At 41.6% G+C, this 23,961-nt stretch overlaps 1 protein-coding gene, 1 long non-coding RNA gene and 1 pseudogene across 2 annotated transcripts in view; 2 read left to right on the forward strand and 1 right to left on the reverse strand.

Moving 5' to 3' along the window:
- Positions 1-2,324: 2,324 nt before the first annotated feature.
- On the reverse strand, positions 2,325-7,228 carry LOC101709768 (uncharacterized). The gene is made up of 4 exons (XR_204775.4): positions 7,059-7,228; positions 3,092-3,167; positions 2,845-3,002; positions 2,325-2,506 (listed from the first exon to the last, which is right to left on the reverse strand). It is a non-coding gene; the product is annotated as an uncharacterized LOC101709768 (long non-coding RNA).
- A 327-nt stretch (positions 7,229-7,555) lies between these two features.
- LOC147830545 (uncharacterized) overlaps positions 7,556-23,961 on the forward strand; it is a 48,464-nt gene continuing 32,058 nt past the window's right edge. The window contains exon 1 of the mRNA XM_087180775.1: positions 7,556-7,838. Within this exon, the coding sequence (XP_087036901.1) occupies positions 7,652-7,838 (187 nt within the window). The 5' untranslated portion in view covers positions 7,556-7,651. The remainder of the gene's footprint in view (positions 7,839-23,961) is intronic.
- On the forward strand, positions 17,847-19,500 carry LOC106009547 (rho GTPase-activating protein 12 pseudogene; annotated as a pseudogene).

The following is a 23,961-nucleotide window of genomic DNA, read 5'->3' on the forward strand; positions in this document are numbered from 1 at the left end:
CGGGAATTGACAGGAAAAGGGGTAGGTTAAGGAGGTTTGTGAGTACAGGTTTCTCTGGGCCCAACTGCCTGTATTTCCTGGCGAGGACATCCTTTCCCTCCTGGCATGGGGAGGGCATCTTTCACATGGGATTTCATCAGCTTTCAGAAAGAAGAGAGGATGTCACAATGTCATGCATCTGCTGTTTTCTAGGTGACTTGAGATCTGCCAAAGTAGCAGATCTCGGGGAAGCCTGTCCTGAACTCTTCAGGGAGGACTTCACTGCCTCGAGCCGGGTGTGGTGGTGCATGCCAGTAATCCCAGACTCAGGAGGTTGAGGCAGGAGGATCACTTCGAGTTCAGGGCCAGCCTGGGCTACATAGTGAGTTCAAGGCCAGCCTGCACTACATAGACCCTGTCTCATAAAAACAAAAAAGAATTTGCCTGCCTCAAAAATAACCTATGTTGCACCTGTTCATCTCTCCCTCCCTGGAAATCACTGAGCTTTCTGTTGTCATATTTGTGCCTTTTCCAGGATGTCGCACAGTTGGAACCATGAAGCTTGCAGCTTTTCAGTTTGGCTCCTTTCAGTTAACCATCTGCATTTACTGTTCTTCGTTCTTTTGTATGACCTGGCAGCTGATTTGTTTCTGTTGCTGAGTGCTATTCCATCGGTGGGTGTAACACAGTTTGCTTATGCATCACCCATGGAAGACAACTTGGTTGCCACTAATTTGGGGCAATAGTTAATGAGGTCGCTATATTGTGATTAGGTTTTTGTGTGTACATAAGTTTTCAACTACTCGGGTAAATACCAAGGAGGACAACTGGGGTATTGTTGCTAGTGGGAATAAATGTAACTCCCCAACCTATTTGATGTCTGATACACTGAATCTATGCTTTCCAACAATGAAGAATGAATTCTGAGTAACAACGGAGGTTGAGTAGGGAATTTTATTGAGGGAGAGAGAGCTCCTGAGAGACAGGAGGGGACCTGGAAAGCAGGTTTGTGGATTCCACTTACAGGGGAGGTTTTATAGAGCAAAATCAAGGCGTAGGTACCACACTATGGTCAACCAATAGTATTACAGGATTATAGTTGCTTAGGTAATATTGATCCAATGGGGAAATAAGTCATGTAGCAAATGTACATGGATGACATCATTAGCCTTGACAGACAATCCATAGCACAATTTTTTTTTCTTTTTCATCATCACCTTCATTCCAGAATGCATCCTTTTCATTTTTTTCTTTGGTACCGGGGATCAAACTCGGGTTCTTGCATTTGTGCAGCAGGTGGTGAAACCACTGAGCTAAATCCCCGGCCCTGACAATCCATAGCTTTAGTCTTTGATTTAGCAATCTTAGTCTAGTGGGTAGGAAAAGATGGCCACCCTTAATGAGATAATGGTTTATTGTGGATCTCAAAAGGGTGGAACTCAAACTCTTGTTTATCCCTCACAGGTATGTGGGTCTTTCATCTTTTTTTTTTCATCTTTATCTTGAAGCCTAATGTGCAATGGATGCGCCTCCAGCCACAGCTGTGATGTGTTCTCATCCTCTGCACTGACTCTGAGGGCCCAGCCCTGTCTGCCTGCCTACATTATTTCTACCTAACTTAGCCCTTTATATCACTGTCATTTCTAAAACACCCCCTGAAGGTATGTCAGCCTTTTCCAGTGAGAGGGTGCACACAGGAGTAAGGAGGCAGACTGAGACGCACCTAGGGGCCTGTGGAGCCAGCTGACACAGCAGTGAGTTCCGCTATCCCACTAGACAGAGATTCCCAACCTTTTCTATTGCTATTGTTACTGCCTCTATGGAGTGTGTGAGACGTGTTCTTCCAACTGCAGGCTCCCTGTGACATTTTAATGCTGCAGATGTGCTGTGGATCAGTCAGTTGGTCTTTACCGTAATGAAATAGATGAGGCCGCTGACAGAGACAGAAAAGAGGTTTCCTTGGCTTGATGTTTCCTCCTTTTTCCTTTTTTTTGAGACAGGGTGTCACTATGCAGTTTAGGCTGGCCTTGAACTCACTGTGCAGCCCAAGCTGGCCTCAAGCTTGGACAATCCTCCCGCTTGCGCCTCCCAAGGGCTGGAATACAGGATCGCCCCACCATGCCTGGCTTGGTGCTCCCGTCTGTTCTGTTTTGGTGCTGGGGTGGAACCCAGGCCCTTGCACATGCTGAGTGCACGCTCTACCAAGGAGCTGTGGCCCGGCCCTCGCTCACAGTGCTGGTGGCTCACGGGGCAGGCCTGGCTTTGGCCGGGTGCTGGGGAAGCTTTCTCAGCTGTAGCAGGTGGCAATGGCAGGAGCCTGTTGGGGAGCAGGAGGTCACATTTTTATACAGGAAGCCAGAGAGAGCGAGTTGGGCCAGGCTCAGGCTTTGATAACAACTTGCTGTTTGGAGCACTAGGAGACCAGCAAGCCCTCCTGAAGGCTATGTCCCCGATTCCATAATGACGCACACCTGGTCCTGTCTTCCAGCACTGCCACCCTGAGGACTAGGCCTCCACACACAGAGTCCTGGGGAGAAAACACAGCCAACCGTGCATACAGGAGGTCAGCGTATGTATGCTCTGCGTATCTCTGCTCTGTGTATAAAAGAGAAACAGCTTCCCACCCCCCACGAAACTATTTTCACTTCTTGAAGGGTGATCACGCACAGGCTAGATGGAGAGCTGGAAACGTTAAGAGTGGCTGCAGGACCACACCTTTCCATGTGTTAGTCCCACCCCACTTTGCTTGCTGAATTGGAAATAAGGGCAAGGGCAGCCGGAGAATGAGCAGTGTGTGGTCCAGTGACGCCACTGACGGATGGAAAGAGCCCCGAGGGAGCAGGTGCCAGGGAACACTGAACTCACTCTCTGAAACACCGGGTTTGTCCACCCTGTTCATCAGCTGGCCTTGACCACACCGGCTCCTGACATATTCCAGACACTCAGTGGACACATTTTGAGGGAAAAAAATTCAGTCTTCAGGGCGATTGCTTGACATATAAACATCAAGTCTGTCTGGTCATCTGAAATTAAGGAATTTATTTTGATTAGTTCAATTAAGGAAAAATCATGTTCTTCATTTTCAAAATATAAAATAACTGCTCCAATTTACCAGAATTCTGAAGATTAAGTGTCGGGGAGCTCATCTTGCTTTATTCCTGCACCATCCAGGAGAAAGGAAGCCTTTGCTGTGGGCACAAAAAGAACAAAGCAAGTTCCAGGGAGCAAAGTATTCTTATCTCGCTGCATTTTGATTCTCTGGTTTGTCTCTGCTTTCCAGAGTATAAACTGCCTAAAGGCAGAGAATGTGTAGGCCCGTTGAAATCGAGAAGATAAACACTCATTAAATCCATGTATAAATTAGTCTGGCCCCCAGCCCCTCAGGGCTGGCAATCTACTAGGCCACATATTTTTTTCAGTTTCATGTTTATTAGTCCACGTCTGCAGACCGATGATTACAGTTCCTCCTCCTGGGAGCTGGTGCCACTAAGTAATGCAGCTCAATTCCTTTTCTCATCCCCTTCCTCTCCCCTTTCTCCCTCCGTTTCCTGTGACCTCTCTTTCATGTTGCTCTTTATTTGTATTTTGGATTTCTCACCTCAGAGATATTTATATGAGATACTTAAGCTTGTGTGTCTGATTTATTGCACTTAACACTACGGTCTTAAGGTGCATCTATTTTCTGACAAATGACTCAAGTTTATCCTTCTTGATGGGAGAATAGTACTCCATTGTGCATAAACATATTTTCTTGATCTGTTCTTCTGTTGGTGGACATACATAGGCCACTTCCAAAATTTACCTATTATGAATTATGCTTCTATAAACATAGGTATGCATGCTTCACTGTAAGATGATGTTCTTAACTCTTTTGGGAAGATACCTAAAAGGAGAATAGCTGAATCAACCAGAATTTCTAGTGTTAGTTTTTTGAGGAATCTCCATACTGATTTCCATAATTTACATTCCCACCAATAATATAGATGGGTTTCCACCCCCCACCCCACCCCGAGGTCTTGCTAGCATTTGTTATAATTTGATTTTTTTGATGATAGCTATTTTTTCTGGAGTAAGATGGACTTTTAGGGTTGTTTCAATTTTTGTTTCTCTAATGGCCAGAGATGTTGAAGATTTTTTCATGTACAGTACAGTATTTATTGGCCATTTGTATTTATTCTGAGAAGTGTCTATTTATTTTAGTTGCCCAGTTTTGGTTAGGTATTTTATTTTAGGCATTTGAATTTTTTTGAGTTCTCAGGATATTCTAGATATTAGTCCTCTGTCTGAGTCCTACAGGCAGAAAATTTTTCCCATTCTGTAGGTTGTCTCTACATTCTGTTGGTTTTTCCTTTGCTGTGCAGAAGTTTTTAATTTGATATGATCCCATTTGTTGATTCTTGATACTGTTGCTTCTGCAACTAGGTTTTATTCAGGAAGTCCTTGTCTACATCTATGTCTTGAAGAGTTTTAACCTATTTTATCTTGGAGCAGATTCAGTGTTTGTTTGCACATTTAGATCTTTGATCTAGTTTTGATTTTAGTTTAGTACATGATGAGAGCTATGGATCTAGATTCAATCTTCTGAATGTGGATAACCAGTTTTCCTAGCAGTATTTATTTATTTATAGATGGGATCGCCCTATGTAGGTTCAGGCTGACCTTGAACTCACTATGGAGCCCAGGCTAGCCTCAAACTCACAGCAATCCTCCTGCCTCAGCCTCCGGAGTGTTGGGATTACAGGCGTGTGCCACCATGCCAGGTTCCAGCACTGTTTATTAAAGAGGCAATCTTTCCTCCATTGTATGTTTTTGGCCCCTTTGTCAAAGATTAGATAGCTGCATGTATCTGGGGTTGTATTTGCATTCTTTATTCTGTTCCAGTGGTTCACATATCTGTTTTTATTGCCAGTACCATGCTGTTTTTATCATTGTCACTTTGTAGTATGATTTGAAGTCTGGGATTATGATGGCTTCTGCTTTGGCCTTGTTACCCAGAGTTGCTTTTGTTATTCTGGGTCTCTTCTGATTCCATATGAATTTTTTCTTAATGCTATAATGAATGGTATCGTTTTCTTACTTTCTCAGTGAGCTCATTATTGGTGTACAGGAATGCTATTGGTTTTTGTGTTGATATCATATCCTGCTACATTGGTGAATTTGGTTATTAATTCTAGGAGTCTTTTGGTGGATTTTTTTGGATCTTCTATGCAGAGCATCATGTATGTCATCTACAAATAATGATAATTTGACTTCTTCCTTTCCTATACATATCCCTTTTATCTTTCACTTGCCTTATTGCCCTGTAATGTGCCCTGTATTTTTAAAAATTTTATCAGTACATTTTAGATATACACAATGGTAACAGTCACCATAGGGAATTTGTACCAGTACCTGATATATTTTTCTACTTCTTTTGTTTTTTCCCATTCCCCTCCTCTCCCTTCAATGTCCCATATTTTAAAACATTTTAAAACTTCAGGTCTGCCAGAGTTGCCAGATAGGGAAGGAACACCTACTTCCTGAAGACTGCCTGAAGATTGTTTACAAGTATGGCCAAAGCTCTAGGGAAACAATGGTTGGCTCAGTCTGTTGGAGAAAAAAACACTGCTTCAGTGACTTGTGGGTCATAATGTTTGAGAGGCAGTAATTAGGCAGGGTGAAAAAAGCCAGGCCCCAGCCCCAAGTATGTACTTATTGTAGGATTCCCATCCGTAAACCTTAGCATGTGCAGACTAACCTGTAGTCACAGAAAGCCAGTCATGAAGTAGGGCCTCCTGGTCCCCAGGTTCCACATATGAAGATCAACCAACCAAAGATGGAAAATGTGTGGGAAAAAATTGCATGTGTAGTTTTTCTCTTTATCATTATTCTCTAAAAATACAGTTTAATGGGCCGGGGATTTAGCTCAGTGGTTCTGGCACCTGCCTCAAAAGTGCAAGGTCCTGAGTTCGATCCCCAGTACCAAAACAAACAAACAAAAAATAGTTTCATGACTACACAAATTTTACATTCTCTTAACCTAGGGATAATTCAAAGTACACAGGATGCTGTGCGTATGTATGGTGTATGCAAATACGATGTCATTTTGTATGAAAGAGGTGAGTGAGGCTAACTTGAGTATGTGCAGGGAACCCTTGGAACCAACGATCTGTGGATGCTGAAGGACAGCTGCCATTGCTAAGGGATGTGATGGGGAGGGACACAATGGAGATTACAAAGGGTGGTGGGAAACTTCGAGGCAAACATGTTCAACATCTTTATTGTGGTGATGACTGCACGGGTGTATATATGTGTCAAAAGTTACCAAAGTGTACACTTAAATATGTGCAGGTGCTGTACTCGGTGGAGCATTCCTGTAATCCCAGCCCTCTGGGAGGCTGAGGCAGGAGGATCACAAGTTTGAGCACAACCGGGGCAATTTAAAAGACTTAGACCTTGTCTTAAAATAAGAAGAGGGCTGGGCATGTAGCGCAGAACCCTTGGTTCAATCCCCAGTACACATGTGCGTGTGCACACACACAAGCAAAAGTGCAGGTTATCATGTGTCAGGTATTCTCCAGGAACGCTATTTTTATTTTTTAGGTACCAGGGATCGAATTCAGGTCCTTGCGCTTTCGGGGCAAGTGGCAGAACCACTGAGCTACATCCCTGGCCCAGGAACGCTATTTTTAAAAAGAGGTTAAGAGTCAGATCCCCACAGTGAGAAACCTCCAAGTCTCAGAAAGGTGATGTGCGAAAAGCAGTTTTTAAAAAGTTGAACCGACTCGCAGACAGGGAAGAATAACATTTGGTGAAATCTATAACCAGTGCGGCCGGGGTGAAAGGAAAGGCAGGCTCATGTCAGAGCCGGGATGTGTGTTGCGCTGTGCGTCTGCTCAAACCAGAGGAACTTTAAGACTCTGGCGCGTTCTAGTCCTGCGACCAGGTCGTTAAGTGAATCAGTCGCTAAACGTACATTACGACATTCAGAACAAAGGAAAGGGCAAAGGAAACTCTGACTTGCTAACTTTGCTTTTATGTGCACAAGTCTTACTTGCAGCACTGTAGTGTATAACAGAACATAAAACTTCAGAACTTACCGTACAGTGCAATCAGCAAAAATTACGGCGCTGTATAAACAAGCTGTACTGTACCAAACAGACCCTGAGGTCCTATCAATGAGAGGTACGGAACTGTACACAGAAAAAGACCCTCGTGTGTCGCAGCAGCTCGCAGGCTGTTAAACGAGGAATGTGTACAGGCAGAAAAGGAAGCAAGAGGAAGAGCAGGATTTCGGGGAAAAAAGGGATGATTTTGGATTTTGGACCAGCAGAATCATACTTAAAGTCTCGATCCTTTAGGAAGCGCGGAGAAGCTCGAGAGGCCCTGGTGGGTTCCACCACACGGACCCAGAAGGGACACCACGCCGACAGCCCAAGCCGTACCGGGGTCCCACCGCCCGGGGCGGACGCAGGCGCAGACCGCCCGGAAGCCTAGAGGCGCGCGTGCGCAACTGCAAGGAGCCGGGCGGGGGGGGTGGGGGGTGGGAGCGCGCGCCGCTCACGTGACCGTCCGCGGGCGGCGACGCACCCAACGCGCCCCTCACGTGGTCCGTCTTCAGCCCCGTCGCCGGCGGAGGCGGGCGCGGGCGCGTCCCTGTGGCCAGTCACCCGGCGGAGTTGGTCGCACAATTATGAAAGACTCGACTTCTGCTGCTAGCGCCGGAGCTGAGTTAGTGCTGAGAGAGTTTCCTTGGGCTGTCCTCGTCCGGCGGCCTCTGCTGCCGCCTCCGGAGACGCTTCCCGATAGATGGCTGCAGGCCGCGCAGGAGGCGGAGGTGGAGTCGCGGCCCTTCCGGAGTCTGCCCCGTGAGGAGGATGGTACTGAGCGGCGGGGACCCGGCGGGGACGGGGCACGGCGGGGCTGGGGGACAGGCAGGCGCGTGCACATGAGGGGCCCGCAGTCCCCGCATCCCTCGGAGGCAGCTCCGCTGCCTGGCTTCGGAGACGGGGCCGGGGCGCGGGGCCGACGGCGAGGACCTCCCGAGGGCCTCCCGAGGGCCGCCCGGTCCCGCGACTGTCCGGGTCGGGCCACCCAACGCCGCGCTCCGCCCGCGGCTCGCATCTCCCGGGAGCGCGGTGCTCTGGCGCGAGGGCTGGCAGATAAGGAGTGGAGCGCGCTGCTAAAGTTCACTGGGAAGGGAGGGCGCGGGCAGGGACACAAAGGCGCCGAGGACGCGGGTTGGAGCGGTGCCTGGTAGCCGAGCAGCGGATACTCCACAGGTAATTGTTTCTTGTCGGAGCCCGAGAGCGGGGAGGTGGTTGACTGTCGGGACGGCGGTTTCTGGTGAGAATTTTCTGGTCTAACAATTGAGGGTATTTTGCGAGGCGAGGAGCTGCAGTGGGGCTGAGGCCCCGAGCTGTCGGGTTTTAAGGCGAGTCGCTTTCTCTGTTGCTCTGGGGAAGGGTTTGAGCCGAAGGTGCAGGGTGAAGACACCGACGGGGTGGGGGTGGGTGCAAATGCTCCTTTTGATAGAGCTGTTAAGGCCGGGGATCGAATGTGAAGATTCTTACAAGGCAAGACATTTAGATCAGGAGCTTGAAAAGCAGCGAAGGTGTTTCTCGTTAGCTTTGTAACCCGGCAGGCTTTTCGCAGACAGCTCTCCCCTGCTGAGGTCTGGCGGGTTTACTTTTTCCAGCATGGAGCGTCAGGCGACGCCTTACCAAATCGAAACCAGGTAATTTTTACTGACAGCATGAACGTAGTTCTACTTTGAAAAAGTAGTTCATTTTCCATCCTTTTTGGTAAAGTCAATAAAAACGTCATTGAATTTAATGGAGCCGCGCATTGAGGTGCATGGCTGTAATCCTAGCACATGCCTGAAGTCCCAGCCCTCCTGGAGGCTGAGGCTACATCACGAGTTCAAGGCCAGCCTGAGCTACAAAGCAAGATCCTACCCATCCTTCCCAGGGGATTTAAGGGAATCTTATTTGGAAAGGGAGTTAAAGTACCTGATAAAAAAGCTGTTGATACTGACTGTTCAGGGATACATGTACTTTTCCTTTTTAGATGGTAAATAGCATAAACTTGAACATATCTTTATTTCAAATGTGTTCATAAAAAGAAATGAAGATGCCTCAGCATCTTCGAAACCGTTCATTGCGTCTAATCTTATGTTAGAGTAACAGGCTTCTTTGTTACTATTGAAAGTCTGTTCTTCGTTTATCTCAGGTGTTCTCAAATTCAGCCTTTGATATCTTATCTATATACTTTGAAACCTAGTCTTCAAAAATTACGGTGTGGTTTAAGTTTCTCTTGTTTGTATTGCCTGTGTCCCTTTCGTTAGCAGATAAGCTGCCTCAAATTTGTTTACATAAATAGTTAACTAAATTGCTCTGAGTAAGAACTTAGTATTGATTGGATATGCTGTTAACCTGTTAGTTCTATGAGAACATTCCCGTTTGAAGATGGCCTTCGCACTGTGCTACGTCCTCAGTCCTTGTTTTATTTTACTTTTTTTTTTTTTTTTTTTCGAGACAAGTCTTTCGGAGTTGCCCAATCTGGGCTTTAACTTGTGATCCTCCTGCCTCAGCGGCTCAAAGTGCTGGGATTACAGGTGTGCACCACTATGCCTAGCTCATTCTCACCTTAAAATTTGAAATTGCATCAGATTTTATTTTTTACATTATTTGAGTTCTTACTGCTGTTGGGTTATTTTATTTTCACAATTTCCAGTTAAGTTAAAGTGAATCCCAAGTATAACTTAATACTAAGGTTCTTCGTTCAAGAATGATAATTTGTTCAGCTTCTTCAGTTTTTAGATCAATACTCTGACCTAAAATTTCACCTAAGTATATTGTACCTACACACATATTCTTACTGTAAATTGATACTGAAGGCATTTCTGGTAGTTTCTTTCTTTCTTTTTTTTTTTTTTTCATTTCTGGTAGTTTCTACTTCAATAAAAGAAACCATACAAAATTTTTCTGTTTTGAAAAGCTTTAATTAGCCAGCTGACTAAATAACAATGTAAGACAAAATACCCAAACACAATTTAAAAAAACTGGAGTGGAATCAGATTTTGTGAAAATTCATCTAGGTGACTACTGGAAGTGTTCTATTCATTTGGCAGTCAGCCACTTATTTAATGATGTATTCCAAGCTCTGTGATAGGCTCAGGAGTGACAAAGATATGTTAGACAAGTCCACTTTTTTTGGTGGTGTGGCAGATGGAATCCAGTGCCTTGTAGTTATAGGCAGGTGTCTGCTGCTGAACTACAACTCCAACCTCATAGACTACTTTAAACAGCTCACATTATTGGGGTTTTTTTGGTACCAGGGATCGAACTTGGGTCCTTGCGCTTGCGAGGCAGGCGGCAGAACCACTGAGCTAAATCCCCAGCCCTACATTCTTGTAGTTTCTAAAAGGTCTACCTGTCAGTTGTCCAGTGGAAGATGCAGACATCATAAAACAAACAGTAACTACTGTATTTCAGGCACATTGGTACTTAATGACCTTGAAGGGCAGTATAGGAAAACAAAAGGAGAGTATTGCATTGCTTGGATTACTGTGACAAGTGCCGGGTGATCAATCAGAAGTCTGAGCAGGCTTGCAAAGAACTAAAGGTACAGGTGAGTCCTGTAGAGCTAATAAAGAATAGGAGTTAACCTGGAAATAGGATATTGACTTGGTTTTAGTGTAAGGAAACTGTCAAAAGCAAAGAGCATCTTTAATTTGTTTGAGGAACTATGTACAGACTGTACATAGTTCGGAGTGAGTGGGGTATTATGGGATTACGTAGGGTACTGGTGGCATTATAAAGATAGGCAAAACCAGATTTCTAATGGTAATTAATATGTCATGTAGAGGAGTTTGAATTTTATTCTGGAGGTGCTGGAGATCCACTTAGGGTGACACTATGGAGGGTGAGTTGATGTGTAGTCAGACTGAAAAGAGGCTTGTAAGGAGAAGGCTAGTGTCTGGCTGACAAATGCTGAGGTAATTAGAAGTGGGAAGGAACAGATTTAGATGTTTAGGAGTTCAGAGAGCTTTAGCACATTTATGTGTATAAATGTTGATAAACAGGTGTAAAATGGAAACATAATAATTGAAGTCTACTTAAAATGCTGTATGTAATAGTTGAAAGCAATACTTCAAACAGCTTACAAATTTTTAAATGGTCTGTTGAAACTAGGACTTGTAAAATTTAAGTTCTTCCAGTCAGATGTTTTGGTCTAAATGCTGTGATAGTCTAACATGGGAATTTTCAGTGTACAGATACTGCAAATACTAAAGTGAGCCACTGTATACCCATTGACAAGTTTCAAGTTTCAAACATGTGAATTTTGTTTTTTCTGTTATGTCCCTCCCTTTTCCCCTGAAAAGCAAAGCACAGACTTACATGTTATATATAGGTCTTTATTGTGTGTATGTCTAAAAGGTAAGGGCTCAACATAACCACAGTGCCATTAGCATATCTAAAATTAATAATTCCTGCATTGTCTTAGGTTTTATTCATTTGATTTCTTTAAATCAGGATTCATAGAATTCTGCACATGGCCTTTGGTTGATAACTCAGTTGCTAGTATCCCTTCCTTTTTGTTCCGAGTCATTTGCTATTTATATTTTGAAAAAAACAATAAAAACTATTTGCTCTGTGTTATATCTCACAGTTAGGATTTTGTTGACTACATGCCTGTAGTTTTCTTGATATTTCCCAAAACTATTGATAAATTTGAAAACTTAGAGTCTAGTTTCATGTGTTGGCAGAATAAGTACCACTTTTCTGCTGCCAGGTATGTTGGTACATGCCTGTAATTCCAGGACTCTAGGAGGCTGAGGCAAGAGGGCCACAGTAAATTCAAGGCCAACTTGGTCTGCATAGGGAGGTCAAGGCAATCCTGGGCTACACAGTGAGATCTTGTTTGGGGGGTGGGGGGTGGGATTGTAGCTCAGTGCAGAATCCCTGAGTTTAGTCCTCAGTACCATCCAAAACAACTGCAACTTTCTACTGCATCACATTAACAGGCCCATGTCTATTTTTTGTTGTTTTGCAGTGCTGATGCTAGAACCCAGAGGTTCAAGCATGCTGGGCATGTTCTCTACCCCGGAGCTGTCTGCCAGGTTTTTTTTTTTAAGATTCACTGTGAATTCTTGTTAGCTGCCTGATCTCTCAGTTGTGAAGTTCTCCCTGAGTCATTCACATAATACTGTTAGTACTGGCCAGTAATGAATGATGAATGATTTTAACCATTGATTAATTATTTTGATCTTGGTTCCTCTTTCTTTTTGGGGAACTTTTCAGCATGAGAGTAAGTTGTACAGTCATTTATTTTAATGACTGCCTATTAAATGTCTGTTTTAAACAGTATTCAGAGTAATTGAAATAGTCAGACTCTAAGCATCATTTGACTATTTATGGGGATTCGAACTTTGTCACTTATGTGAAATTAAAGGATGGGCCTGGCTGCATTGCCCAGGTACACTTCCACCTCCCAGGCTTAAAGTGATCTTCCCTCAGCCTCCCAAGTCTCTCAGATTACAGATGTGGGTTGCCTGCCACACCTGGCTTAAAGTCACAATCTTTTATGAGCACACCTGCTAACCTGTCTGTAAAAAGCATGTGAGATTTTTTTTTCCCCCTCTGCTTGACCTCAGGAGCAATTCTGGGTTTAAAAATGTATTTACCCTTTTATATTTTTTATTCTAACATTTTATTCTAGTGAGATGAAACCTTACAGAATTTCCTTTATTGCCAAATTTCTGTGTATTAACAATTTCAGGACAAGTTATTTGTAACTCAGTTTTATACATTTTATTTGGAATTATTTATCTTTTTATGAACTTTGCTATGTATTTCCTGTTTTGCTAGTATTAGACATTTAGGTGATTTCTGTGTTTTTCCCCTTTTACGTAATGATGCAACACTTTTGTATGCATAATCTTATGTGTCAGTGTGAGCTTCTTGATGATAGGCCATAAGGCAGGCCCATCTTGTTGGCTAAAGTAGTTGTGCAGTTGACACTCTTGATAAGAGTATGTAAGAGTTACTGCTTTCCCTGCATTTTTGCTTGCACTTTGTTGGTTAGGTTCTTTTATTTGGCCAGCGTCATGAATGTGAAATGATTCTTCATCCTTTCAATGTGCGTGTCCCTAATCCCTAATAATATTGAATATCATTTCAGGTTACAGTTTTTATAGTTCCTTTTTCCTAACTTTTGTTAAATTTCCTATTTTAAATCCTGTGTAATAGTTTTTGTCTCCCCCCACCCCCTTTTTTTGGTACCAGGAATTAAACTTGGGACCTTGTGCTTGTGAGGCAGGTGGTGGCACCACTGAGCTAAATTCCTCCCCCCCACCCTTTTAAATGAGCAACAAATGTCTCTGTAGCCTGTACTTTTAAAATTTTCCTTTTATTGGTGATAGATTATTTATTAATTTATTTTGGGGTTGTTGATGTATACTGGGTTTTACTTTTAATGTGCTAGTTTATCAGTATTTTCTTTATGTTCTTTTTCTTACCCTAAGGACATAAAGTTACACTTTATGACTTTTTAAAGTGGTATGTGTCATCTGCACCCCTCCCACCCCCAACAGAGACCCAGGGTTACTCTGTGACTGAGTCATCCCCAGCCCTTACAAGAGCTTACTGTCCTGTCTGACCTGGCCTCAAACTTGCTATTCTCCTGCCTCAGCCTCTCAAGTAGCAAGGATTACAGGTATACACCACCATGTATGGCTGGCTTTTTGTATTTTAACTTCAGTCCATCCTAGTATTCATTTTTGAGTTTAGCGTTATATTTCAGATAATATAGTGTAGTAGTTCATACTTTCTCCTGATTTCTATTGGTGTGTCTATCACATACTGTTCATTCAGTGTGTTTCTGTTTCTAAATAGTTTATTTCATTCTCATTTCCTGTAACTGTATATTTACTTTGATTTCTTTCGCAGTCTTAAGTGGCCACTAAATCTGTTGACTTAGCATAAGAAATTTAAAATGTTTAATTTTTTTCATGTATGTGTATATATATTTTTTATCCTAAAAAGATGAATATTCAGTTGCTTTTCATTTTCCTAATAGTTTTTTTATGTTAAAATGAATTGTTTTAGGAAAGACTTTTCTGTAGACACCTGAGGAGAAAATTACTATTTGGGCTAAATTGAGGTTTACTACTTTTCAGATGTGGTATGCTCAGTCTTTATTGCATATCATGGACCCCACTGATGGCAGCTGCTCACAGTTCTCTTTATCAGTTTTTACCACAAATTTAGTGCTTTAAGCAGAGTTGCAGTCTCTAAGAAGTCAGCAGTAAAAGGGAAGGGACAGAATAGATGTGGTAAAATTCTCTTTGCAAATATGGTCATGTTCTGAATTTCATTCAGTTTCATCTATGTAAAACTTTTCTACTAACAGTCATTTTACAGGTTCTTTTTGATAATATCTTGAAATCCTCATAGAATTCACATCTGAATTATCATCATTTAATTATTAGTTAGGTAGCAGACAGTCATTTAAGAGTAAGTGTGTGTAATTCTCTGGAGTAGGACCGGGAAGAGTGAAAGAGGTCACATGAATGTGACACTGATAGGGGAAGTCAGCATGCCATATTATTTCAACATTTGCTTTAGGCAGGCCTTTTTTTTGAGGGGAGTCACTATTTGTGCTGTCTTGTAGTCATGTTGACTCGTACAGATTTTATCACTTAACTCTGAATTTCTAAGTCTCTAGTATCTTTTTTAAAGAGCATCCACTTTATTAGTAGGCAACCTCCTTTTTAATTTGACACCTTTGTTTTAAGTATGGGTCACATTTTCCTATTTCTCCATATGTCTAATAATTTGAGATCATGTGGTGGACATTGTGTATGTTCTTAGTTTTGTTGTAGTTTCCTGAGGATATTTTTTTTTTTTTTTTGTACTGGGGATCCAACTTGGAACCTTGTGCTTGCGAGGCAGGCAGCGGAACCACTGAGCTAAATCCCTGGCCTGATACTGATTTTTTTAATTTAGTTATAGGCTGAATATTTACGGCTCTTGCAATTCATGTTGAATTCATTCAGATTCATTGAAACCATGACCTCCATTGTGATGGAATTTGGGGGGACCTTGGGAAATAATTAGGGATAGGTGAGTGGTGAGGATGGGCCCTGTTCCCATAGTGTTAGTCCTTGGAAGAACAGATGCTGGAGGGCTTCAGTGCACATGCCTGCCCACGCTTTGTCAACGCCTTCCTCTCCCTCTTTTCTCCTCATCACTGTTTGGGGATACAGTGAGGGCATGCTCCTCTGCAACCCAGAGAGAGCCCTTGCCCGACCCTGACCCTGCTGGCACCTTGGCCTTGAAGTAGTCTTCACAACTGTAAGAAAATTTTAAGCCATCCTGTCTATGGTATTTGTTGTGGCAGCCCAAGCAGACTAAGATTAAGATAGTCATTAATCAATTTAACTCCAAACTTGAAGCTCCAAGCTTTTTCTTTTGTATGATAGGTGGTAGCTAGGCTGGGACTGAACTCCAAATACTTCTGTCTCAGCCTCCCAGAATGCCATGATTACAGGCATGCACCATCATGCCTGGCTCTAATTTTAACATGTAGTATCACAGAATGTATTTAGTTGTTTAAAAGATGAATTCAGGGGCCAGGGATTTAGCTCAGCAGCGTAGAGCCCGCCTGGCAAGCACAAAGTCCTGAACTGAATCCTGGGTACTCCCCTCCCCCAATGAATTCAGTTGTAAAAACGTTCCACTCATTACCCTGAAGTAGAATTTTAAGAAACTTGTAATTTTTTACCCCATTTTTTTTTTTTTTTGCCAGCAGTATCTAGGCAAGAAGGATATGCTGGTACTATTTGGAAAGTGAGATGTAACTAGGCAGTTTTATTTATTTATTTATTTGTAGTACTGGAATGGAACCCAGTGAGTACTGAGTTACATCTCCAGCCCTTTTGATTGCATTTTGAGACAGTCTTGCTAAGTTACCCAGGCTGGCTTCAAACTTACAATCTTGCCTCGGCTAAGTAGAATAAGTTTACGTACAACATGTGTGCCCCTTATTGGTAGAGTGGTAGGAAGAGCTTAATAGTTTATGGAATTTTGAAGTGATAATAAAGATGGTTGAAATTTGAATATGTGCCAGGCATTGTACTAAAAACATCTTGCATTGATCAGTTTGTTTAATCTTCAGAGCAACATTGTAAGGTATATACTGTTATTACCCTATTTTATAGGTGAGGAAACAGAAGTTTAGAAACTTTCACAAGGTTGCACATACAGTAAACAGCAGAGCTTGGATCCTAACAGATTAATCCAACTCTAGAGCTTGTGTTTTTAACCACAGAAAGTTGCCAAGTGATCTTCAAGATGCTTTTGTGTGCTGACATTCTGTGGGTATTAAGGTTGAGCATCTCTAACTTGGAAATCTAGAATGCTTCAAAACCCATAACTTAAAAGTACTTATTTGCAGCACATAATGATTGCATTCACCATGAGAAGTTGGTGCGTGTACCTAGCACATCTTCATTCTGTTTTCATCCCTTTGCCTCCCCTCCTTCCATCTTGTGGTTTCCTTCCCTTTTGCAAAAGACCTATCTCTCCGTTTCCTATTACCTATTTTTAACTTTTGCTCCTTATTTATACTTCGGGTTCCCCATAACTGTTTGAGTGCTGACATAACACCACCCCGAGTTGAAAATTCTACACTTGTCCTCACATGATGAGTCACAGTCAAAATGCAGGCAGGTCCACTGTCACCACACCTGTTTAGTGTAGTACTCAAGAAATTAGCCAGGGTGTCAGGCAAGAGAGGGAAATAAGAGAGATATCTATGAGAAAGGAAAAAGTCAAGTTATCATTATTTGCAGATGACATGATCCAAAAAATAGAAGATCCAGAAAATTTCACCAGAAGAATTAATAACCAAATTCAGTAATTAGCAGCATGCAAAATCAACACACACAAAAATCAATAATGTTCCTATACACCAATAATGAACTTACTGAGAATTAGGAAATCAATACCATTCACAGTAGCATCAAGAAAAATTAGATATGTAGGAGTTTACCTAATCTACAGTGGAAACTACGCTACTGGAAAAAGGAGATTAAAGAGGACATCCTCTGTTCCTGAATAGGCAGAACCAGTGGAGTCAAAATGGCCATACTGCCTACTCCAAAACTGATAAACAGATTTAATGCAGTCCCAATCAAAACACCAACTGGATTTCTCACAGATCTAGAGAAGACAATCCTAAAATTCATACAGAACCAAAAGAGACCCAGAATAGCAAAGCAATCCTGGGCAGTAAGAGCAAAGCAGACGGCATCACAATCCTGGACTAAAAGTTACACTACAAAGCTACAGTGATAAAACCAGCATGGTACTGGCACAAAAACAGATACAAGGATCAACAGAACTGAATTGAATGCAGAAACAACCCTAGACACATTGAGCCATCTGATCTTTGACAAAGGGCCCAAAACACACACTGGAGGAGAGACAGCCTCTAATAAATGGTGCTGGGAAAGCTGGCTGTCCACATGCAGAAGACTAAGTCTAGACCCATATGTCTCACCATATAGTAAACTAAAGTGGATCAAAGATGTAAATGTGAAAACAAAATAGGTAAAACTCTGGAAGAACCGGGTATAGGTATGGTCTTTCTGAATAGGACTCCAGTTGCACAAGAAACAATGTCAAGAATCAACATATGGCAGCACTTCCATCAAAGCTTTCTGTGCTGTTCATTGGTCTCTGGGTCTGTTTTTGTGCCGCTATGCTGATGCTCTGGTGACTCAGCTTTGTAGTCTAATTTGAAGTCAGGGAACTACACCTCCCAATCAAGGAAGGCCAGATTCTCCTGTGTATGCCAACCTACAAGAACTGAAAATATCCCCCCCCCACCCCTTCCTGGGAGTCCAGCAGTTCAGATTAATGGAGAATGGGAAACACATACAGATAGTTCAGGGCATTGTTACTGCTCTAACCGAGGAACACAAGAATGGACTTGGATATCACCCTGTTGGATGTGGGATGCGAGCATGAGCAAAAATTGCCACAGTCAAGGAGATCCAGAGTGGCTCAAGCATGTCGATGACCAAGGCAGACAGTACTACTACAGTGCGAACGGTCTCCATCCAAGTGGGAGCTGCCAAAGTATAATGCTTTGTCCCAGCAGCAAAGAGAAATAATTAAAGTAGGAGGCTGGACAGGTGGCTGCAAGAACCAATAGTATTAATGAAGTGGCGACGAAGCACCATTGTATTGGACAGCAGTGACAAGGGTCAAGAGAAGTATGGATTATTAAATGTATCAAAAATGACTGAAAATAGGAAGAAGGTCCGAAAGAACTGGCTGTCTTCCTGGGCAGTGTTGCAGGGCTCATCTTTACTTTTTACTAAAACTCAAGGAAGCAGTACAAGTTGGTTTGGGAGTAATCAGTCCAAGCCACAGTTCACAGTGGACTTCAGTGGGGCAGGGACTGAGGTGGCCTGAAAGGACAAATCCAGCAAGAATGTATTTGAGCTGAAAACTCGTCAAGGCACAGAACTGCTAATTCAGTCTGCCAATGATGCCATTATTGATTGGTTTAAAGTTCTTAGCAGTACGATCAATAACCAGGCAGTAGAAACTGGTGAAGCAGTAGAAGAGGAGATAGCAGATTCACCAGGAATAGAAAAGCAGGATAAAGAAAAGAACCAGAAGGATCTTAAAAAACTTCGTTCTATGAAAGTATCTAGCATAGATTCTTCAGAACAGAAAAAAACCAAGAAAAACTTAAAGAAGTTTCTTACACAATGCCCCACTTTGCAAGCTGTGCCTGAAAAAGGTTATATTAAAGATGCAGTATTTGGAGCCAGTCTTGCTGATTTGTGGCCGAGAGAGAATGGCACAGTGCCAGACTTTTTGAGGCTGTGTATCACACGGGATGAAGAACAAAAGTTTGGATGTTGCTGGTCTCCAGAATAAGAGGCAGCCTCTCAGTGATCCGGAAGCTGAGGTTTGCAGTCAACCATGATGAGAAAGTGGACTTGAAGGACAGCAGGTGGGAAGACATTCATGTCATCGTGGGAGCACTCAGTGTTTTTCCGAGAGTTGCCAGAGCCTCTATTTACATTTAATCATTTTAATGATTTTGTTAATGCAATTAAACAAGAACCAAGACAGCACGTCGCTGCTAAGGATCTGGTCAGACAGTTGCCAAAACCAAATCAAGACACAATGCAGATTCTTTTTAGACACCCCAAAAGAGTTACAGAAAATGGAGGAAAAAAACAAGTGACCTATCAGTATAGCAGTTGTTTTTGGTCCCACTCTTAAAGCCAGAAAAAGAGACTGGTAATATAGCAGTTCATACTGTTTGCCAAAATTAGATTGTAGAATTCTTCTAGAATTAAGTTCCATCTTCGGATGCTGATTCTTACGGAAGATAACCTGTGGGATAGAAGCTGGATTCCATCAGATTTCAGATCTTTATACACATTGTGTTTTATTTTTGGACCAAGCAGTGGCTCTTTTGATTTTGCACTTTTTGAGGGTCAGAAGGGAAGAGAGTGTGAAGATGCCTGTTAGGCCCTCATGTTTGCTGCTTTCTTGCGAGGTGATAAAACTGTAATTTTGGGAAAAAACAAAAAAAAGAATCAACATATGTGATCGTGTCAAATTAAAAGACTTCTCCACAGAAAAGGAAACAACCAACAGAGTGAAGAGACAACCCACAGAATGGGAAAAAATTTTGCCATCTAGTCTTCGGACAGCAAATTAATATTTAGAATATACAGAGAGAACGCAAAAGAAATTCAACCTCCCCAAATGAAAGACCCAATTAAAAGATGGGCAGCTGAAAAGAATAGATACAGGTACTTCTCAGAAGATGTATGATTGGTCAATAAATACATTTAAAAATGTTCATCTCTGGCCTTTAGAAAAGTGTAATTTAAAACAATACTGAGTTTCTATCTTACTCCAGAAAGAATGGCTGTCATCAAGAAATCAATAACATGCTGGCTAGTGTGCAGGGAAAAAGTAACCCTTCTATATTGTTGGTGGGCATGTAAACTAATACAGCCACTATGGAAATCAGTGTGGAGCTATTCCCCAGAAAACTAAAACTAGAAATTCCATTTCTAGTTACTCCCCTTCTGAGTATCTTTCCAAAAGAGTTAAAGCATCAGTCATATTATAGTGATCCATGCATATCCATGTTTATAGCAGCACAATTCATAATAGCTAAATTTTGGAAGCAGTCTATATGTCCATCAGCAGATGTATGGATAAAGAAAATGTGGTGTTTATACGCAGTGGAGTCCTCTGCCACAGTAAAAGACAAATGAGTCATTTGTAGGAAAGTGGTTGCAGCTGGAGACCATAATATTAAATGAAATAAATCAGGCACACAAGCCTAAATATCATATGGCTTCTCTTCTATGAGAAACTCCAAATATAAATGAAGAGCAAGATAAAACATTGCAAAAGGGAAGGGGGGGCCAAGAGATGGGGGAGGGTGTGAAAAAAGAACTGAGGTGCGTTGCGTACCCATACCGACTCCTCATGAGGAACGTAATCACTGTGAACTGCAAACATGGACTCGTAAATAAAAGGTCAAAAAAACGGCAGAAAGACTAAAGACAAAACTTGTTTTCTTTTGGACAGGGTCTAAGTATGTAGTACAGGCTGGCTTTGAACCTGCAATCCAAGTGCTAGGATTACAGATATGTTTCACCTGGCCAGATTAAAAAATGCTTCATGAAATTATTTTCAGCACATGAAATACAAATGAATTTTGTTTGTTTTTGGTACCAGAAATTGAACTCAGGACCTTGAGCTTGCGAGGCAGGCATGGTGTCACTGAGCTAAATCCCCGGCCCTGAATTTTTATTTAGACATGGGTCCCCTCCTTACATCTTATCGTGTATATGCAAATATTCAGCAATCTGAAAAAAATGCAAAATCTGAAGTACTTCTGGTCCCAGGAATTTTGGATAAAGGATACTTGCTCTGTGGCTATATTTTATATTACCTGGGACATAAGTTTAGGAGTTTTCAGATTCCTGTTTATCGTTTGACACCTTTTGGTATAATTTGGTAATGGATCCTAACAAAAGAGAAGAATGTAAGATGAGGAATGTACATGTGTTTATAATCCAAGGTAGACTGAGTTACTGATGGCAGAGCAGCAACTCAGAATTTCAGACACTGTCAGAACTTAGTTTTTGATGGGTGAGATTAATATTATGTGGGGAGAATATATTTATTTATGGCCATTACACCAAGATGCAGTAAATCCTTGAAATAATCAAAACTTGGTGTATAAGGTAGAGGAAGCTGTAGGAGGTATGTCTTGAAACATGCTAATGTGTGTTCCTGAAGCAGTAGAATTTAGTAAAAATTGGTGAGCAGAGGAGTGGCACAGTTTATATGACTTTGAGCAAATAGTTTTGCTACAGTTTTGGGTGGATTTGACAGTTAGAAACTCTTCCATGATACAGTAGAGGGGATGGTATATTCAAAGTGTGGAAGGAACATAACTGCCAGTTTGAGAGTACATAGCACAGTTGCCCTTCAGAAGTGAAGAGATGAAGACTTTCCTGGGCAAATAAAAGCTGAGAGTCCATTACCACCAGACCTATCTCACAAGAAATGCTAACAGGAATTCTTTAGGTTGAAAGGAAAGGATGCTAATTAGTAACATGAAAACGTGAAAGTACAGTATAAAACTCACCAGCAAATGTAAGTACATGTCAAATTCGGAATACTCTAATAATATAGTGGTAGCTTGTAAATCACATGTATCTTTAGTGTAGAAGTTAAACGACAAACTACTGCCGGGAAGTGTGGTGAGCCCTTATGGTCCCAGCTGGCTGCTTGGGAGGCTGAGGCAAGTGGATTGGATAAAGTCAGCCTTGTCAGCATGGCAGGAATCCATCTCAGAAAAAGAAAAAAAAACCCTACTAACTATAATAATAGTAAAAATAATTCATGAAGGAATACACTATAAAAAAGATGTAAATTGTGATAAGAAAAATTTTAAATGGGGAGGATGAAGTAAGCATAGTTTTTAAAATTTAACCAAAGTTATCAGCTTAATTGTTGTAACTGTTTTATTAAGCCTCGTAACTACAGAACAAAAATGTATCATTGATGTACAGAAGATAAAAAGGAAAGTATACTTCTAAAGAAAATCACTGAATCATAAAGAGAGATAAGGAGAGGAGGACAAGAAAGGGATTTACAAAACAGCTGGGAAAAGCAAGATGGCAACAGTAAATCCTTACATATCAATAATTACCTCAAATGTGATTGAATTGTTTTCCAATTAAAAGGCTCGAATGGTTGAATGGATTAAAAATAGCATTATTCACTTATATGCCACCTGTAACAGACTCAGGTCCACCTATCAGGACACACTTAGCTGGAAAGGGAAGGCGTGACCAAGGTGTGGAATCTACCTGTGTTCATCAGTGGATAAATAGGGAAAGAAAATGTGAGATATGTACGTGTATGTATAGTAGGCATATATATGCAACTACACATACATGGTGAAATACTATACAGCCTTTAAAAAGAAAGGGAAAACCTTTCACAAAGAAGGAAGTCTAATTTGAGACAATCTGGATGAACCTGGAGGAAAGTTTAAATGAAATAAGCCAGAAACAAAGATGAACACTGCACAATCTCATTTAAATGTGAAATCTAAAAATGTTGAACTTGGAGAAGTGGAGAACAGAATGATGGTTACCAGGAGCTGGGAGGTATTGATCAAAGGGTACCTTATATCAGGTGGATAGAGAACCAAGTTCAAGAAACCTGCTCTACAATATAGTAACTACAGTTAATACAGTTGAATACAGTTAATAGCAGTGTATTCTTTTTTAAAAAATTAGTTTTATTGATAACGTTTTAGATATACATAGTGATCACGTTCATCTCAGGGAACTTGTACTTGTATATAATATGTCCTGATTCTTCTTTTTTCCTTAGTCCCCTCCCCTCCATTCAACTCCTTTTCCTCTTCTTATCTACAAAGGCTTTGTTTTCACTTTTTTCTTCAGTTCTTTTTTTCCTTTTCTCTTCCTTCCCCCCTCCCCACTCTCTTGTTCCCCTTCTCGTCTGTTACACATTTTGGTCCTTATTTACCCTTTTGGTTTCTCACACCAGGGAAACAATGCAGCATTTAAACATCTGTGTCTTGACTTATTTCACTTAAGAGTATGGTCTCAAGATGGCTCAAGTTTATCCTTCTTTATGGCAGAGTAGTACTCCGTTATATAAAAAACACACATCTTTATTCATTCATCCACTGATGGGTATTTGGGCTGTTTCCAAGATTTAGCTATTACAAATTGAACAGCACTGTATTCTTCAAAATTACTGAGTAGAGTTCAATCCCCGGTACCAAAAAAAAAATTGAGTAGATTTTTATTGTTCACAGTACCAAAAATGACTTGTGAGGTACTGCATGCTAATTAGCTTAATTTATGCATCCTGCACTGTGTATATATTTCAAAATGATATAGGGCTGGGGATTTAGCTCAGTGACTCCATGCCTGCCTTGCAAGTGCAAGGTCCTGAGTTTGATCCCTGATATCACTGAAAAAACCACAAAAAACAATATGATGAAAACAATATATAGAGGCCACCCAGAAAATGTATACATACTTTAGGGGGGGAAAATCCTTGTACTAAAATATTACAATACTAAATTATTGACATCATGAGATTAATAGATTAATACAAGTTACCTTTCTGCCTCTACCATTAGAAGAGGTGCTCAAAGTGGTGCCCATGAGCTTCTGAACTGCTGCTCAGGTCACCTTCCCGTTTGAGACTGCTGCACATGCATTTTCAGTTTCTTTTGTAGGGGCTGGCAGTGTGTAGTGGGTTTTCTGGTACGAGGCATCCCCGAGGGGCCCCCATACAAGGATAACACCACCTGTTGAAAAAACATCCTACTGGTAGTTTTCTTTTCCTGAAGTGTGTGTACCTTTTTTTTTTTTTTTTGCCCACTCCG

The sequence above is a fragment of the Heterocephalus glaber genome, unplaced genomic scaffold (assembly GCF_053883595.1).
Source record: "Heterocephalus glaber isolate CG9 unplaced genomic scaffold, H.glaber_assembly_v1.0 deba00000122, whole genome shotgun sequence".
Lineage (NCBI taxonomy): Eukaryota > Metazoa > Chordata > Mammalia > Rodentia > Bathyergidae > Heterocephalus > Heterocephalus glaber.